Source organism: Macrobrachium rosenbergii, chromosome 2 (genome assembly GCF_040412425.1).
Source record: "Macrobrachium rosenbergii isolate ZJJX-2024 chromosome 2, ASM4041242v1, whole genome shotgun sequence".
NCBI classification, from domain to species: domain Eukaryota; kingdom Metazoa; phylum Arthropoda; class Malacostraca; order Decapoda; family Palaemonidae; genus Macrobrachium; species Macrobrachium rosenbergii.
Window position 1 is genome coordinate 74426125 of NC_089742.1, and position 19555 is coordinate 74445679.

The following is a 19555-nucleotide window of genomic DNA, read 5'->3' on the forward strand; positions in this document are numbered from 1 at the left end:
ACAGCACAACGCACAGTGATGAGATCATCAGGCCGGCAAGGAGTGCCTGGGGTTCTGACACAGTCAGGAGACGGTATAATAACAGAAGTAAGAGTGGGGTCGGGAAATGAAAGATTTGGTGAAGGAGCTGAACTGAATACAGAATTTAGGCCAAAGGCCAAGCACTGGGACCTATGAGGTCATTCAGCGCTGAAAACGGAAATTGACAGTAAATCAGTTGTTGGGAGAGGGTGGAAAGTAAGGTGTAAGAAGGAATATGAAAGGAGGTACAGTAAAAGGAGCGAAAAGGGTTGCAGCTAGGGGCCGAAAGCACGCTGCAAAGAACCCTAAGTAATGCCTACAGTGCCCCGCACGAGGTGCACTGACGGCACTCCCCACCACCCTACGGGGATTTGATGAAGAAGACGAAAGTAACTTGTGGTGCGGCGCTCGGAAGAAAATATCATGTGCAGGGATGCTGGCGGATGAACAGCGCAGTTCAGAAGAAAGTGAGAGAGAGAACAAGTAAAAAATGCACCGAAGTTTCTTCGGCACAATCGAGTTTTCTGTACCGCCGCTACAGCGTATAACCAAGGCCACCGAAAATAGATCTCTTTCGATGGTCTCGGTATAATGCTGTATGAGCCGCGGCCCGTGAAACTTTAACCACGGCCCGGTGGTGGCCTATCCTAATCGTTGCCAGAAGCACGATTATGGCTAACTTTAACCTTAAATAGAATAAAAACCACTCAGGCTAGAGGGCTGCAATTTGGTATGTTGGAAGATTGGAGGGTGGATGATCAACATACCAATTTGCAGCCCTCTAGCCTCGGTAGTTTTTAAGATCTGAGGGCGGACAGAAAAAGTGCAGACAGGAAAAAGTGCCGACAGAGTCAAGTGCGGACGGACGGACAAAACCGGAAAATTAGTTTCCTTTTATAAAAATAGCGAGAAGTTGAGTAAGATCTTTAGGAAGAATAAGTTGTCCCGCAAGGAAGCAGATGCAGAGGAAGAGCTTAATGAACAGATGGATCTCAAATATAATGCAAATACAGAGATGCTGTATGAAACGCATTTACCCCCAGGTCAATGGAGGGAGTACGTTGTAGTTTTGCTGAATGGAAAATGAAGAGGTACAACTGAAGGACTCGAAAGTGGGAACAGTGCAAGTTTGACAATGCTCGTGGAAGTGACTGTTAAGAATGTAAAAGGGGTAATTACGAGGCTAAAGAATGTCAAGACACCAGAAGACGGCGAAATTACAAGTGAGATGCTGCAGTAAAGTATGATGTATAGGTGATACAAAGGTCCTCAGGGAATGTGTGAGAGAAATGATTTCCATGGCATAGGGATAAAGGTCATATAGAACCCTGCAAGATTATGAGGTCATGGAATTACTTGCTTTACTAGGGGAGGTATATGGTTGGATTTTGATTGAGAAAGTGAAACAGATGACAAAAGGATTGACAGAAAAATAGTACGGGTGAAGATATGGAAGAGAGTAAGTACAGCTTGTGTTTGCTATTGTACAAATATGTGAGAAGGTTGAAAGCAAAAGAAAAAACTATACGTGACACAAGGACCTGGAAAAAGCTTATGACAGACCTAATAGAATGGAATGGAATACAGAGTGTAGGCCAAAGGCCAAGCACTGGGACCTATGAGGTCATTCAGCGCTGGAAAGGAAACTGAGAGTAAGTAGGTTTGAAAAGTGTAACAGGAGGAAAACCTCGCAGTTGCACTATGAAATAATTTTTAGGAGAGGGTGGTTAGCAAGATGGAAGAAAGATATGGAGATATAGTAAAAGGAATGAAAGGGGTTGCAGCTAGGGGCCGAAGGGACGTTGCAAAGAACCTTGAGTAATGCCTACGGTGCACCCCATGAGGTGCACTGATGGCGCTACCCCGATACTGGGGAAGAACTAATAACAAGGTAATGTGTAGGGTATACAGGACGAATGCCAGACAAGTTCTTGATAAATAAAAATGTGTTAAACTGCAAATGGAAGAATGGCTAATTTATAGAAGTGGGCCTTAGACCAGGACTGTTTAATATCTGGATGTGAGCTGTCAGTGAGCACCCGATCATTGTGGAATGGAATGAAATGGAATGTGATTTAGGCATAAACCAAGCACTGGGACCCATAGGGTCATTCAGCGCTATGATGAGAACGAATGAAAATGGAAATGATATATATAATGAGTTTATAATAGACATTCTAAAGTCAGTGTTAAAAAAGGTAAAACGGGGAGATTTAATTTCTAATGGAATTAAAATTGCCAAAAATAAGGTAAAAAGACACCTGTATAAAATTATAAGATATTTTCATAAAAACCGCAAAAGCCCTTTAAAAAACTCAAAACAGGGCCAACATCAATGTTGTTGTCTCCAAAAATTTCAGTCACGGTTTTACCATCTAGATGGTTTACATCCGCTTCTCATTGTCCCTCAGATTCTTGCGTACTTTCTCCCTTCTGTTGTCATTACTTGACTTTTTTCTCTCTCTCTCACTTTCTTCTCGACTACCAAATCGCATTCCCCTACTTACCTGTGCATGCTCAATTCTGTCATGCAATTGCACATCAAGAACTTTTTTATTTCTTTACTAAACTTATCATTTCCTCATTCTACCACTTACTGACTTTATCCTTCTTCCTGTACTTGTACACCTGCAAAACTTAAAATTTTCACTTCAACCAAAATAATAATCCAGTATACTCCAATCCCTCCCCTTCTCACTGTTACATACATCAACTTGCTCTTTTAGTCCATACTACCATGAAACATGGTAAACACTTATCCTCACCATTTTATCTGTCCCAAGTATTGTTATGAATCTCCATTTTAAATTTTATCTGTCCCAAGTATTGTTATGAATCTTCATTTTAAATCTTGCATTTTCAGCAGCCAACCCTTTTTCCAAAAAAGGTTCCAAGACTCGCTTCACTTTAATTTATCTCAAAAACTTCAAATCAAGCAATTTTTTTCTCTCTTCCTGTACCATATAGCTGTGCACAAAATAATCTATTACAATCACCCTTTCATATTCTACAAACCCAAAAACATTCCCATTTACAAATGCTCTTTTTATTACTGAACCATATACGCTTACTGTTAAACAATTTTCTCCTGCTATTCTCAATATTACCCACACAACCCTCAAACAAGCCTCTTAGTCCTCTTTCACTTGTCCCAAGAGTTTACCTGACACGGCGTTATTTATTCCTTGCCTATATCTGCGCCATCCAGCTACCCAAGACGCAATTACTCTTTGTCCTTTACATTCCTGTACACAGTCCCTTCTCACATTTGTCTTGTTGACTGCCAAAACATCCAACTTTTCTTCCCTAAACAAATCAGCTGTTATACAGTACATTTCCACTTATCAGTACCACATGCATTCATATGCAGTGCCCCAAAAATCAGTCTCTTATTCTTACTCTGCTTTTTGCAGTATTAAGTATGGGATATGGGTTTGTTATTCCCATTTGATGACTTTCATGCTATGCAGAGGATGGGAGTACTACTATTTTCTTTATATATACATATATATATATATATATATATATATATATATATATATATATATATATATATATATGTATATATATGTATATATATGCATATATAGAGTGAAAAATGTTGTAGCCATTGGCCATAGTATAAGAGCCTCATATGTCATTTGGGGATTATTCATAACCATAACATATACAATGTTTATATAATAAGTTGAATTAACAGGGACTCAGCATATTTACATGCAGTGTTCTACAGGGAAGAAATTAAACTATATGTTTTGCACTAGTCCTCCTGAGGATGTCAAATATAAAGTTTTAAGAAGCTACAATTTCCAATCATCATTCTAGCATTAGAAACCTGTTTATAAGGAATATTAATAGCTATAACAAGTGTTTTTCAATTATATTGTTGTAACCCCTTTCTTCTTGGCATCTGACTAACCTCAGCAAGATCATTTGGAGCAAGTCTCAGTAGCTTCACCTGGATTAACTTGAAAAACTTTATTAACCCCATGATTTTTAAGCTCTAGAACTTCCTCACTTCACTCCATGCTAATGCTGCCAGTGTCCTAAGGAGGTGGTCCACCATCAGTACAAAGCAGCAGTGAATGGAAAAGTTATGCCAAAGGGTCTACTTAAGACGAGCAACATCAGCTCCTCCTGTCTTTTAACAAAAAGATGACAGTTGACAGTATTCTCCAATACTCACTTCTTTTGGCATTCAGCTTTCACCAATAAGGCTCTAAATAAGTGGACTTCAAAGCTTCAGAGTTATGCCAGTCAGCAATGTGTAAAGACGTGAAATTCCCACTCAACCCCTTTTTTTAACGTTTCCAGATTATCCAGTTCTTACAAAAAATGTTCGGACCCTAAATGGAAAGCTGAAAGTTATTTGTTTAAGAAAGTGAAGCTTAAATTGTGAAATTCATGCCTTAACAGAGACAGTTTATTGAGCAAAGTTTTCAAGGGGGTTACAGAGAGAATTCCTTGTTCCTTGTTGTTTTGAAAATCCCTGGTGTGGAGTACCCTATCTTGCCTCCAACAGACCACAGGAGAGGTCCAATACCAATTTTTTGTTGTGTCTGGTTATTTCTCAAGAGTGTCCCTTTACTTGATGCCAAAATATTTTAATGAAAATAATAACCAATTGGCAACGTATCAGGTCTTAGCTTTATGTGTGGGAGCAAGGATAGCTGTTCATAGGATTTCGAGAATAGGTAGGTCCTGCTGCTAATCATGGACTTCTTCAGCCCAGTCAGTCTCTTGGAAATTTTAGCCACTTTGGAGTTAGCGGGTTTGGATGATCTTGATACTACATAGCAACTAACCAGGCCTTAGCTCTGAGTGGGTGGAATGTTAGTTGGACTGAAATTAGATTATAGAATTTAGGCCAGTGGCCAAGCACTGGGACCTATGAGGTCATTCTACTCTGAAAGGAAAATTGACAGTAAGGAGGTTTGAAAGGTGTAACAAGTGGAAAACCTCGCAGTTGTACTGTGAAACAATTGTTACAGAGGTTGGAAAGTAAGATGGAAGAAAAGAATATGAACGGAGTTACAGAAAAAGGAATGAAAGAGGCTGCAGCTAGGGGCCGAAGGGACTCTGCAAAGAACCTTAAGTAATGCGTATGGTGCACCACATAAGGTGAACTGACGGCACTACCCCCTTACGGAGATATTATGAGGAAAGATGATGCTGCTAATCTCAGATCTCCCTAGCCCAGTAAATCTCCCTGAAATTCTGGCCCTCTTCAAACTAGGGGTTGTTGGATGATGATGATCCGACATATAAGTAGAAAGACTCATTCGATATCTTTCTGGAGACATGTTCTGTCTGCAGGTTCCAGCCCAAAGTCTTCCAAATTCAATGTTTCACCATTCACTGCTAGCAAAGCACTATATGTTCTGAGTCAGTAGAAACTCTATTCCTAGATAAAAAAAAAAAAAAGTTTGATTTTTGTAATGGCACTGAAGAGTACTTAGAAATAGGCCTGCGTAAGTTCCCCTTGGTTTACTCTTGTGCACAGTGTACCCAAAGGTTATTGGTTTCTTACACAAACCTTTTCAAAAAATTGCTCAGGAATGACAGCATCAGAGGTTTTTCAAGAAGAATAAGACCTGTAATAACATATTGAGCAGTCTTTTAGCATGCATTTTCTTGCAAACAACATCCTTCCCCCATTTTTATTCCTCTTTTCGCATGCCTTTCCCATCCAAACTTTCACTAATGTAACGTTGCCTTTCTCATTTCTACTTTTCTTCCTTGTTCATGCGGCCTAATGCTAAAATGTTCGACACACATACACCCTTTGCGCCAACAATTCCTTCTCCCATGCTGGTTCCTTGGCTCTGAAAATTACAAATCGAGGGCCAGTGGGTCCTTGAAGGCAGACTCAGTTCTGAGATTAATATCTTCATTCCTTATACTTTCCATTTTGTGAACTGGCAGTTAAATGATGTTTGATGGCAATGGAGACAGCCAACAGAAGTCCCTTACTTAATCTTTCATACTCAAGTTCCAAATACCAAACCATCTGTAGGTGACTTGCAAAGACAGTTAGTGGACACTTATCTTCTCCAGTTTTGGTTAAAAACACTGGAGGCCTTAGAATTCATTCCTTTTAATTCACTGTTCTTTTGGTTGTCTGCCTCACATTTCCTGCTAGATGAAGACTCCTTTTATAATTTTGTTCATACCATCTGCCAGAACTCTCGATACATTCTTACTCTAATAATTGTTACTATTATAGAATAGAATAGAAGAGTATAGAATTTAGGCCAAAGGCCAAGCGCTTGGACCAAAGAGGCCATTCAGCGCTGAAAGGTGTAACAGGAGGAAAACCTCGCAGTTGCACTATAAATTAATTGTTAGGAGAGGGTGGATAGCAAGATGGAAGAAAGAGAATATAAACGGAGGTGCAGTGAAAGGAATGAAAGGTGTTGCAGCTAGGGGACGAAGGCACGCTGCAAAGAACCTTAAGTAATGCCTACAGTGCACGGCACGAGGTGCACTGACGTACCCCCCTACGGAGACTTATTATTGATAGAGAGAAAGTAAGGTACGATTCGGTCTGGTCTCATCCTATAAAATAATCAGATACTCTCTGTTTGTCTCTTCTCAACATAACGCCTGTATTTTTGTAAATAAACCTCATATTTTTTTCCAAGTGTACATGTCTCCTCATTTATATAAAGTTATTTATATAAGAAATGAAGGTCCTAATAATTAAGTAAAAAATATTCCAACGTTAAAAATAAGACAACAGTGACATCTATGAAAATTTAAAAACAAATGATTGTCAGGCCCGGGCTGAAGGTCTGGAATCATTGAAGACAACTTGTCTGGATAGTTAGTTATTTGCTGTTTTTCCTTCAGATAATATGATTTTAATAAGTGAATAAAGAATCTTGTGGAGTTTCCGGTGAACTTGAAATGGTTGTTAGTTTATTTTCTTTTTTGGGGGTGGGGGGTGGGGGGAAGGGGTTGTGCAAGGGCTGGGGTGAAGGAAATAACCAGTCATCAAATGTCATGTGTTACTCTTCCTTTGTGATTGTGTTCTCATCTTTATTTTCTTGTGTACCTTTATTTTCTCTTTTCGATTCCTTTTATTGATATTATCAACGTGTTTTTGTCATGTGGTTATTTTCAGTTATTTTAGCCTGCTTTAAATCTTTGATTTCATCTTTTTTGTCTCCCTCTGGGTACTGTTATTGCTCGATATTACACAATTGCTTTCATACAGTTTTTGTTCTTGAGATTTAGATACCTAAGTACAACTAGTATAACGTATGCTCTTACTCTCTATAATAAGTTCTCGGCTAGCACTGTGCTAGGCCCGAGTTCGAGTCTCCGGCCGGCCAATGAAGAATTAGGAATTTATTTCTGGTGATAGAAATTCATTTCTTGCTATAATGTGGTTCGGATTCCACAATTAGCTGTAGGTCCCGTTGCTAGGTAACCAGTTGGTTCTTAGCCACGTAAAATAAGTCTAATCCTTCGGGCCAGCCCTAGGAGAGCTGTTAACCAGCTCAGTGGTCTGGTTAAACTAAGGTATACTTAACTTTTCCCTACTTCTATTATTAGCGAAAAGGAACAGCAAGTAGTGTACTGAGATTGCAGAAGAACAAGGAATTAAAAGTATTGGTGAAAGGAGAGGCAAGATTTCCAAATAAGAATTCAGTGAGTTTTGGTTATGAACTTTTTTGAATTCAGAAAACTGACAATACAAAATTACAAATGAATGAGTTCAAGATATATATCACACTCATTTTAAGATTTACATCCATTTTAAGATTTAAGAATAATTCTGAAATTATAAAAACAACATTAATGTAGCAAAATAACAATAATAATGCATCAAACTTACAACAAAAAAACAGAGGGAGCACTGTAGGTGACAGGATATTAGAATGTGCCTCCAAGGAAGAGCCCGTGCCAGCACAAGGCTGGCTGAATCTAGGTAGTGCCTAGAGGAAGATTGAGAAGAGTCAGGAAGGTGTCACTGCCTCAGAGGGGCATTTAAAATTATCTTGAAACAACTAGAAGTTGTCATGCTGAAACAGTGCGGAAGTGTTGTGAATTAAGAGGCATAAAGGTAAAATCCAGCTATTCCTTTGTACAGATCTACATTAAAATATAAATAGAAAGTAACAATAATATATATTTATTTATATTTACACTGCATCATACATTTCAGAATAGATCGCCAGTGGGTGATGAGCTGGAACAACACTGAAGCCTGCACTGGTAAGTGCATTTTTGATCCGTATGGTTTTTCCCTCTCTTGAACTATTACAAAAGTAGAAAGTTTTTGCGTTTCTCCCTTTTTGTAAAAGCAGTTGTTAAGGAGACCAAAAGTATGTTTTGGATAGGTTTATCTGGGCAAGAACTCTATGATGTCATGCATGAATCTGTCGTAGAAGAGTTTTAACAAACATCATATCGTATTAAAAAGTGTAATTTTAATCTTTTAAAATAAATTATCAGGAGACTCCTTCCTAATGTGCTAACTTTTAAATTTACCTGTTTAAGAACATCATATCGTATTACAAAGTGTGATTTTAATCTTTTATAATAAATTATCAGGAGACTCCTTCCTAATGTACTAACTTTTAAAAAAATTTACCTGTTTAAGAACTGTGATAACTTTATTAACATAAACATCATTCAAGCTTTGAAACCTAGTATGCGAAGGATAACTGTGCTCTGTGGGGCCATTGTTTCACATTATCAGGATTGTTGTTGAACTGCTGCCATGATTCCTTTGGATACTGATACAACAGGAACTACAAAAGGACCAAATCAAACAATACAAAGTGCTGAACTAGCTTTTTTTTTTTTTGCAAAAGTCAAAGCATTTAAATTGTAATTGGTCATCAGGAGAAATATTTTGTAAAACTGAGTATTTCAGAATATTGCAAATCCAGCCGTACCAGAGACTATGCGAATGGCCATACAAAATGCAGGGTTAGCCATCCGCAAGGTTGGGCTGGTTGTGAACTTGAGACGATGCCATCTGAAAGCATGATCAAACATTTGGAGTTTGTGAAAGACGGGGAAAGAATGCTTCTTTCTAAGGGTACATCATGAGTCTGCACAGATTGGGGAGGAAAAAAAAATTAATTTCCTTATTCAAACACTTGTCCCAAACTGGAATTTAAGCCGAGTCTTGAAAACACCTGCTCACTTACTCGTCCTTTTATTATCGCACATGCATTATATATATATATTATATATATATATATATATATATATATATATATATATATATATATATATATATATATATATATATAATATATATAAATAATATATATATAATGTAAATATATACATATGTATGCATGTGCATATACACATACATACACACACATTTATGTATGTGTTGTATATGTATATACATATAACAACACTGGTAGGTAAGGTGAAGTTGCGACTTACAAAATAAACTAGATAGGTAGCAGGGTGTATGTCAAAGATTAAGAAGAAACGGAACGTTTACGGGAAGCAACACTGGAATTAAAGAAAAGATTGTTATGCCAAATCTTCTTGATGGAATTGAGTGAGACAGACTGTTTATTGCAACTGAAAGAAAAAAAATAGGACGAAAGTGTGAGAAATGTGGAGATCCATCGAAAAAGTAAAAAGACTAACATAGATCAAATGGTGAGTCGATGTTTCGCGATGGTTCAGTCACGTGGAGAGCCTAGAGGACGATAAATTAGTGAAAGCCGTTTTAGCATTACTGGGAAGGCGGAGAGGAAGATCTTCGAAATGCTGGAGAGTTGGTGGGAAACGGGTATTAGAAACCGATCGTCTTAATAAGCAGCAAACGTGATCGCGTGTGCAAGACGGATGTGAACTGACAGTATCTCAGTGTGTCTCATTATTCATGTTTGCTTTCCTTCACCCTCACTTCATGAATGCACTATGAGACAAAATTCAGATGCGTTAATATCGACAGATTCTTATTCATATGTTTAATTCCCCACGCATTAGTAAAAGGTGTGTGTGTGTGTGTGTGTGTGTGTGTGTTTTGGGGGATGAAGCGCTGCTGTAATATTAGAATTCCGGGCTGGTGCCGGTACTGAATTCAGTTGAATATAGAAATATAGAATTTAGGCCAAAGTGCAAGCACTGGGACCTATGAGGTCATTCAGCGCTGAAACAGAAATTGATAGTAAAAGGTTTGAAAGGTGTAACAGGAGGAAAAACTCGCAGTTCTGAATCAGTTGTTGGGAGAGGGTGGAAAGTAAGACGGAAGAAAGAGAATGTGAAAGGAGGTACAGTAAAAGGAAGGAAAGGGGTTGCAGCCCGGGGACGAAGGCACGCTGCAAAGAACCTTAAGTAATGCCTACAGTGCACCGCATGAGGTGCACTGACGGCACTACCCCCCTACGGGATTGGTGCTGCTATTTGCTTATGTTGGGGAAAATTTCTGCTCAGGGAACTTGTCCACAACTCAGCAGGGTAAAGTATGAAGGCGCCGGTGACCGATGTCTCGCGTTTTTCCGGCACCATCCCCTGTTTGGCGGAAACGGCCATTGTTGAAGTTTGATATTATATAGTTTACTGCTGCCGATTGTCACGCAGGTTTCTCCTGCAGGCGAGGCAGTGTTTAACGCTGTCATTGTCTAAAGGTCACGTTCGTCTCTTCATACAACGCTGCCATTCCATTCCAGTACAACCATAACAATTATTCGTGAAACTGTTGAGAGAAAGCTTGCAGAGCAACATAAAGAATAAAGAACTGTCGAAAAGATTTTACCTGTTTGACGGAGTCCTCGCGCTTGCTTTCCCACTTGTTGTACTGGTTATTTGCGTCGATCTCTCCAACATTTGGTGTCAGCTTTGTTACCTCGCTAACAATTCACGATCAGAAGATTATTTTTTCAACTAATACATCTCTAGAGTCAGTTTGACCAACATTGTTTATTGAGAGTCATCTTTTCCATTGTTCGTGCAGTTCAGTTCCTCCCAGTGAAAATCATCCAACTCGTTTTTAGTGGAATGTGTTTTTTCCTTAAGATCACGACATGAAAGTTCCAAGTCCTCTTCTGGTTTTCTGGTCAAGTAGGGAGGGAGAGCGCTTTGCAAGGTGAGGCCCACCAACAAAATCTGTGAAAACAACCAGTTAAGAGGAGTACCGGCCAAAGCCTTAATGAACACCTTCGTGCTTCTAGTGCGTGAAAATGGTTGTTTTCATGACCTGTGTTCGTGTGGAAAGCAAAGAGACACGAGACAGAGACTAAGAACAGTATCGTCTTGGGAATGAAATCTTGAGTAAGCGTTTTTAGTTAGGCTACTGCCGGCACAACATTAAGAGGGTTTCCCATCTATTCTCTCTCTTGCTCACCTACACCAACTCTCTCTCTCTCTCTCTCTCTCTCTCTCTCTCTCTCTCTCTCTCTCTCTCTCTCTCTCTCTCATAAACACACATTAAGAATTAATGAAAATTATTCTCCATCCTTTTTTAGTTCCCGCCGTGAATCTGATCTAAATTTCAATTTGTAAAGTAGTTCTCTCTCTCTCTCTCTCTCTCTCTCTCTCTCTCTCTCTCTCTCTCTCTCTCTCTCTCTCTCTCTCCAGTGCACACGCTTTCTGAACATTTGAATAAATAGCATATATATAAATTATAAAGATTAATTAATGTATATCTCTCAGCCCGTTACTCAAATTCCGCAGGTCGCTCCTTTCATGTTTCTTCATAATTGACGTCGAATCCGACCCTCTTTCTATTGCACGCACTTCATGAATGTCAGATCCAAGTTTACAAGATCACACAAAAACGGAAAATAAATAAAAGAATAGATCGACAGACAGATAGATAGCTTGACAGACAGATTGCTTTAGACGTGTGTATGCGCGAGCGCACGAGAAGTCATGCTGTTGAGCTTTCACTTGCTCATTCCGCATCAGTTATTGGAAAGATCTCTTCTCCTAACATCTCTTTCCATTCCCTTTACTCATTGTTTCTTCAAGTCCCTTCTGCAGGGTTAATTCGGTGGCCACATATTTTCGAAGCGAGCAACAGTTCTATCAGCGTGTGACAAGTCTACAGTTCTAGTACGCGGAACGGGTCATTTTTTCTGAAACCCGAGTTAAAGTTCCGCTTTGCTTGAGCAGTTTCCTTAACACCGTCGAATAACACTGTATTAGATAAGCAATAAAAGTTGAAACGTACTTTCCCACCGTACCTAGAGATAAAAATCACGATGGACGGATAACAATTGGACGGCAGCGGTATCCCGACGTCTACGCACACTGAGGGTTTCGAGCACACTGACTAGAGGCTCATTTACCTGGCCGCCGCTAAGCTGAAATCGGGTGGTTCCACTGCCACCATAGTCCACGAACAAGTCTGACAAGCTCAACTGGTAGGCAGGTAGCGGTGGTGGTCCCACCACTATCTCTGCTAAAGTTCCGTGCTGTTCTTGCTGGCTCTGCTGTTTATGCTGCACCGGCTCGATTCGGTCACTGCCGTTACAACTTAAAACTACCTTTCGCACCAAGAGACCAAACCCCCTTTCCAGAAATTCCAGTTCGGGTCCTGTTACCTCAACGCTGTTGCAGCTACAGCGAGAGAAGTCATCATGGCGATATCTCCTTTCCCGATGCAAGTATCTTTCCTCGAACATACACAGCTGACATCACAAAGTAATTAATGCGAATGCTGTTAAGTAAATTTGGCATCTTGAAAATTCTTGAATGCAAACCTGTCTGAAAAATCTTAGGTAATTAAGGGAATCAAAGTATAAAACCTAAAGCGTTCAGAGGTTGTTTTTTAACGAGGAAAGCCGCCTGGTTGAACGAGAAAATATTAATATTAAGTCATTTTACTTGGCTTTCAAATATATATTGCTGAACGCAATGCTGTCAGCCACGGAAGGAAGTCCGATAATTGCCTCCAAATGAACTCGCAGGTTCATAGGAGACATGGGACGAAAAGACTGTCACCTTGAACTCCAAAACTAGCCTCCGGTATGAGCACACGCCATCCACACTTTATTTATAAACGTATGCTTACGTTTATATATATATATGTGTATATATATATATATATATGTATATATATATATATATATATATATATATATATATATATATAAACACATATATAATATGTATTATATATTATATATAAATTAATATATATATATATATATACCTATGCATATATATATTATATATATAATATACAGTATGTATATATATATATATATATATATATATACATATATATATTATATATATATATATATATATATATATATATATATATATATATAGAGAGAGAGAGAGAGAGAGAGAGAGAGAGAGAGAGAGAGAGAGAGAGAGATGTATGTAAACATATCTATAACCATATACATATGCATATATAGATAAAAGATAGATAGATAGATTAGATGGAAAATAGATAAACAGACGAATATATTTCATACAATACCACGTGTGTCCCTATATTATTTCTGCGTTTAATATCGCACCAGACAACCCTAAATCTATCACCCTGTGAGAGGTGACGAACAGAGATAGCTAGGCAGACTTCTCGAAAGGCCATGTGTATTAAATTTTTACACTAAAGAAAGTCTGCGGGTGATTAACTCTGCGTTTAGACTGACAGTCGCTCTGTCCAGGGCCACCTTCACTCTTACCGCTCCTCGCTATCTTGGCTCTTATAATCTCGTCATTTCTAAGATATGCTCATTAAGAACGTCCCGAAATTTGTCAAAACCGGCAAATTTTTTACCCTATTAGCCAATTTCAGCTTGAATAGAAAAGAATAGAATATAGAATTTAGGCCAAAGGATAAGCGTTGGCCCCTAGAGGCCATCAGCGCAGAAACGGAAATTGACAGTAAAAAGGTTTGAAAGGTGCAACAGGAGGAAAGCCTCGCAGTTGCACTATGAATCAATTGTTAGGAGAGGGTGGAAAGTCAGATGGAAGAAAGAGAATATGAACGGAGGTACAGTGAAAGGAATGAAAGGAGTTGCAGCTAGGGACAGAAGGAACTCTGCACAGAACCTAAGTAATGCCTACAGCGCACCACATGAGGTGCACTGACAGCACTACCCTCCTGCGGGGAATTTCAGCTTGAAAGCAGCGCAAAAAAAGTAACGTTTTTTTGAACGTTTTTGCTGCTAAAAAAACTGTATGCTAACACCCAACGTCATATATATATATATATATATATAAATATATATATATATATATATATATATATATATATATATATATATATATATATATATATATATATATATATATATATATATATTATTTTCATACGAGGATTTTAATATTATCGCCCAAGCACCAAATGAATAATCTCTCCACGCTGGAATCTTTTAACTCGCAAGCAGGATGTTCCTTCCCTCAACAGCCAGGACTCCTCCACTGTCTTATATATAGCTGAAGTCGACGTCGTCCTCCTGAGAGTTAGGGAATGTCGCTCAGTTCTTTGCTCTCATAGAGTTAGGTACTAAACGTTCTTATCTTATAATTATATATATATATATATATATATATATATATATATATATATATATATATATATATATATATATATATATGTATATATATACAGTATATATATATTATATATATATATAATTATAAAATAAGGACGTTTAGTACCTAACTCTATGAGAGCAAAGAACTGAGTGACATTCTCCGATCTCAGGATGACGATGTCGTCGACTTAGGCTATGTATAAAACAGTGGAAGATATATATATACAGTATATATATATATATATATATATATATATATATATATATATATATATATATATATATTTATATTCCCTGTTCTATATATATATATATATATATATATATATATATATATATATATATAAAATTATAGGATAAGAACGTTTAGTACCTAACTCTATGAGAGCAAAGAACTGAGCGACATTCTCCGTTCTCAGGAGGACGACGTCGACTTAGGCTACATATAAAACAGTGGAAGAGTTCTGGCTGTTGAGGGAAGGAACATCCTGCTTGCGAGTTAAAAGATTCCAGCGTGGAGAGATTATTCATTTGGTGCTTGGGCGATAATATTAAAATCCTCGTATGAAAATGATGTCTTGCACTTTTTACAATGGTCTCTTATATTAGAAAATTCTTTTGCTTTTAACTGACATCCTGTTCGGTGACTGACTCCACGATGAGAACCAACTCTCACTTCGCGCAGTTCTTGGTCCTCCTCTCTCCACTAAAATCATCTGTGCATTTGAATGACAGAAAATTGGTTTGTCAAAAGGTTAAAGCCATAAATTGTAAGGAAATTTTCATATGTATATATATACTTATATTTACATATGTGTGTGCCTGCTTAAATTATGTAGAGTTTTGAACCATGTGGATATTTTGTACTTAGTTCCTTCATTTAGTGGTAAAATATTACGGGACATTATGCTTGTTAATAGGCCTATGTCTGAGATTTTAAAAAGCCTGCCTTGTTCCCGCATCACAGACTAGACTTTAATAACCGAAGCAGATTCAGTTGACTCCTTTTGGCTTTGAATAGTAGGAATGGTGGTAAGTACCAGTCACCAAAGCAAACCAAGGCCAAGTTTCAGTTTAGATATTCGTTTTCAGGGGTTAGGCGAGAAGATTGGTTAGGATTAACCATTTTGTATGTAACTAATTCAAGTCTTGTATTTCAAAGACCTAAAACGATCTGTGTACAGTAAAATCTGACGACAGAATCTACTTGCGTTTTGCTTTATAAATTTTCCAAATGTGACCCGTGTACCTCACATCTGTTCAAAACTCGAATAATTTAGCTCCAGCAACTGTGTTATTTTGTCGTAAACAGATCTGCAAAGAACCCATTCTTCCCGATAACCTTCGTCTCCTAATCTACTTCCCCGTAGAGGGTTAGTGCCTTAAGTGCGCCTCATACAGTGCACTGTAGGCATTACTTAAGGTTCTTTGCAGCGTCCCTTCGGCCGCTAGCTGCAACCTCTTTCGTTCCTTTTACTGTATCTCCTTTCATATTCTCTTTCTTCCACCTTACTTTCCACCCTCCCTTAACAATTGATTCATGACTGCGAGGTTTTCCTCTTGTTACACCTTTCAAACCTACTTACTCTCAGTTTCCTTTCCAGCGCTAATTGACCTCATAGGTCTCAGTGCTTGGCCTTTGGTCTAAACTCTATATTCCATTCCATATTCCATTCCTAAACAGACTCTAAAAAACTCCCAGCTATATAATTTTGAGTTTTGTCCATTGTCATATATTACATCCACACAGCTGAGTTTTTTTTTTTTCATTCAAAAAACTGAAAGTGGTGTATATATCCTGACTGATCTCCCTTTCACCTCATTCTCTAATCAAGCTATTAAGAGCAATAGAATAGGAACACCCTGTTGAGGCACTGACATTTCAAACATTTGCCCCGGAATAAATCTGCTTAATCTCATCCTTTGTGTCCTGCGTGAAAATGCACTGCTACAAATCTTGTTTTTGTTGCTTATTTTTCCTTACCAGGAAAATTTCATGAGTGAAACTTTCCGATTGACACTGTAATCCAGCGGTTCTAAGTCTGGGGGACGCGACCCCCTTAGGGGGGCGTCAGCAGTTTCCAGGGGAGGCGCGAGCCCCAGGGAAAAATTAAAAATTCTCTAATTATATTCATTACAACGTTAGTTTCCTATTGTCTACTACTCTAGTTAGACTCGTTGGGCTTACCATGTTTTGTAATTATTTACCTCCTTCCCTGTCCCTCGAAACCCCTTCTCTTTCTCTTTTTTTTTTATTTTTCCTTTGAATCTGGATGGGAATTTTACTCATAGATGCAAGGGAGGGGGCGTGGAGGGAAGAGCCAACTCTTAGGGGTTTGGGGGGGCTTGGTAATAAAAAGGTTAAGAACCACTGCTATAATCGAAACCAAGCAAACAAAACTGTAACAATATAATTAGAATATTTATGGATAATAAAAGACCTGAGCTCCATATGAGGCAAAAATAAATCTAGCAGATAACATTTATCGCAACAATATCAACAACGCGGCCACCGCTCAAGGTCAGCATGTTCAACTCTAAACTCTAGGTGTCTGTGAGGAGTTGAATAACATGAGGTGGAAATGATCCAGCCAGATAGCAAGGCACCATTTGATTTTTAAGGCTGAGAAAAAGGCTAATATTTCCTTTGCATTGGTTTTTATGCTTTTTCAGAAAAAGAAATGTCCGTTTTCCTTCGAAGGCAGCTGTGTTTGGAGTTCCAACCACCGTCTTCAGAAGTTAATCACGTTAGACAACAGTGTCAACAAACATGCTTAGGAAAAATTCATTATGCCACTGAATATCAGCCAGCGTAAATACACACCGCACCCACCCACCAAGCACTGTACTATGTTCATTTGCTCCGTGGGCGACCGTCATCCGTCGTCAAGAAAAGTAAGTAGCCGGGATATTTCAGACTTGAATTCTGCTGATTCCGTTAAAGGGATCTGATTAGACCAGTGTTTCTCAACGTGGGCCATATGGCCCCCTTGGGGGCCATGAGATTTTTTCAGGGGCCACAAGGCAAAATTTGAGAAATGGGGGGCCATGGGGGGCCACAGAAAATTTAGGACCCACAAAATATATAAATGTGTAATATTTTGAAATAAATCGATGTGTACTTGAGTTTAGTTTAGACATCATTCAATTCAATATACCAGGTAATTTTTGCAGACAGTAGAATATTCAATAATCTCTTTGCTCTCTCTCTCTACTCTCTAGCTGACAAGTGGTAAAGGCTGAACTATGACCCTTGACAAAAACCATTAACTCTCTCTCTCTCTTTCTCTCTCTCTCTCTCTCTCCCTCTCTCATGGCAGAGTGGTAAGACTGAACTATCAAGATTATGCTGACTGGTAAACTTCGAACGACAATATTAAGATGTTTATAAACAATTTTAACAGCAACGGTATGTAGGTTATAATATAACCGTTATATTGTTTCTTCTTCAATAATAGATCCGTCTTTCAGTTGCTAGACTTGAGGAAGAGACTTGATTTAAGTTCTAAAGAGGTTTGTGAAAGATAACTTTATATCCACATACGTATAACATACAAACATACATTTATACTTACATGATTGTGCAAACATACATTTATGTATGCTGAGTCTCTTTCATGTACACTCAGTACACACACACACATACTTGTCATGAATTTTATTTATCTATTCACTTTATTTGTTATTGAGGGAGGGGTAAGAGTATCTTTTATGGCTAATAACTTTTGCTTTTTTATTTGCTTGTTTGAATATGTGGAGGGCAATGATTTCCCAGACAATAATAGCGGTACTGAGTTTTAATGAGTTTTGTTTGTTTTTTATTTTAGATAAGCATGACCAGTCCAGCTAAGAAAAAATGCAGACAGTATTCTGTCGAATATCTTGCTTTTGGATTCATTGAATCTCCACAAAATACTACAATGCCTATGTGCCTGCTGTGTATGACCTCACTCTCAAATGAAAGTATGCGTCCCAGCAAACTGAAAAAGCATCTGGAGACTGCACATAAAGACAAGAAAGACAAGCCGCTAGATTTAACTGAAATTACGTGATGAGTTCCAAGGAAGGATGACAGTGAATCATATGTTTACCCAAAAAGTGGCAAAAGTAGACAGAGGGATGTTGGCTTCTTACAAGATAGCAAATTTGATTGCAAAAGCAGGTAAGCCTCATACTATCGGTGAATCTCTGATCATGCCGGCAGTGGCTGTAGTGCTTTCAACAGTCATGAATCAGAGTCCACAAGAGGTAACTAGTGTTATTCCTCTGAGCAACTCCTCAGTATCACGCCGTATTGATGAGATGGCAGCTGATGTTGAAAACCAATTAATCTCAAAACTGCAGGTGAATGATTTCTCGCTTCAACTCGACGAATCAACTTTACCTGATAATTCTGCTCTTTTGATGGCATTTGTGAGGTTTCTTGATGTAGATGAAATATGTCAAGAAATGCTTTTCGCATTGAAATTAACGACTGACACTAAAGGAGAATCCATCTTCAAAAAACTTGAGGTCTATTTTGAGAACAACATTCCTCAAGAACATTTGTTAGCTTGTGCAACAGATGGCGCTACTGCTATGATAAGAAGGTATCGAGATTCAGTGCTGCCAAAAAAGCTGTTCCTAGGCGTAATGAGTGATGGACGGAAGGCAGGTGTGTGTGTGGGGGTAGAACTCCAAGTTAGCATGGAGGGCCACAACAACTGTTGGATGAAGAGGCCATTTGCTGAAAAAGTTTGAAGAAACTTCATTGGATCAGAACCTGATCATCTCTTAAATCTTGATTTCATTGAGTCGTTGTGTGACTTTGAAATTGTTTTCACCTGACCTTTCGGGTTTTAACTTGTTGTAGGGTGCGAACGGCACAGTTAAATGAATAGACACTTACTGGGAGATCGGATGGTTCTTTCGTTTTGAAGGAAAAATAGCAGCGTGACGAGATAAACCTGTGCTGCACACAGGAAGAAAACGAATCGCATTCGCGTTTGCTTTGATAAAAGCCAAGTAACGTTGCTCTGAACGCAGTAACATCTGCTGCTGGCCAA

The 19555-nt window shown here is 38.4% G+C and overlaps 2 protein-coding genes across 6 annotated transcripts in view; one reads left to right on the plus strand and one right to left on the minus strand.

Annotated features, from left to right (window-relative positions):
* Window positions 1-12379, minus strand: part of LOC136848656 (protein dimmed-like) — a 114605-nt gene extending 102226 nt beyond the window's left edge. Inside the window, exons 1-2 of one of the 5 annotated variants that reach the window (XM_067121115.1) lie at window positions 12300-12379; window positions 10766-11115 (exon numbers count right to left, since the gene is read on the minus strand). In XM_067121115.1, the coding sequence (XP_066977216.1) occupies window positions 10766-10836 (71 nt within the window). In that variant the 5' untranslated portion in view covers window positions 10837-11115; window positions 12300-12379. The other 4 variants (XM_067121082.1, XM_067121107.1, XM_067121098.1 and 1 more) reach the window with 4 other exon arrangements.
* Window positions 12380-18578: 6199 nt separating this feature from the next.
* On the plus strand, window positions 18579-19250 carry LOC136843292 (zinc finger MYM-type protein 6-like). Its single transcript, XM_067111495.1, has one exon. The coding sequence runs from the start codon at window positions 18579-18581 to the stop codon at window positions 19248-19250; it is 672 nt and encodes a 223-aa protein (XP_066967596.1).
* The last annotated feature ends 305 nt before the right edge of the window (window positions 19251-19555 follow it).

Coding starts and splice junctions, on each gene's coding strand:
- LOC136843292 (XM_067111495.1), top strand. CDS start 18,579: ATGACAGTGAATCATATGTTTACCCAAAAAGTGGCAAAAGTAGACAGA.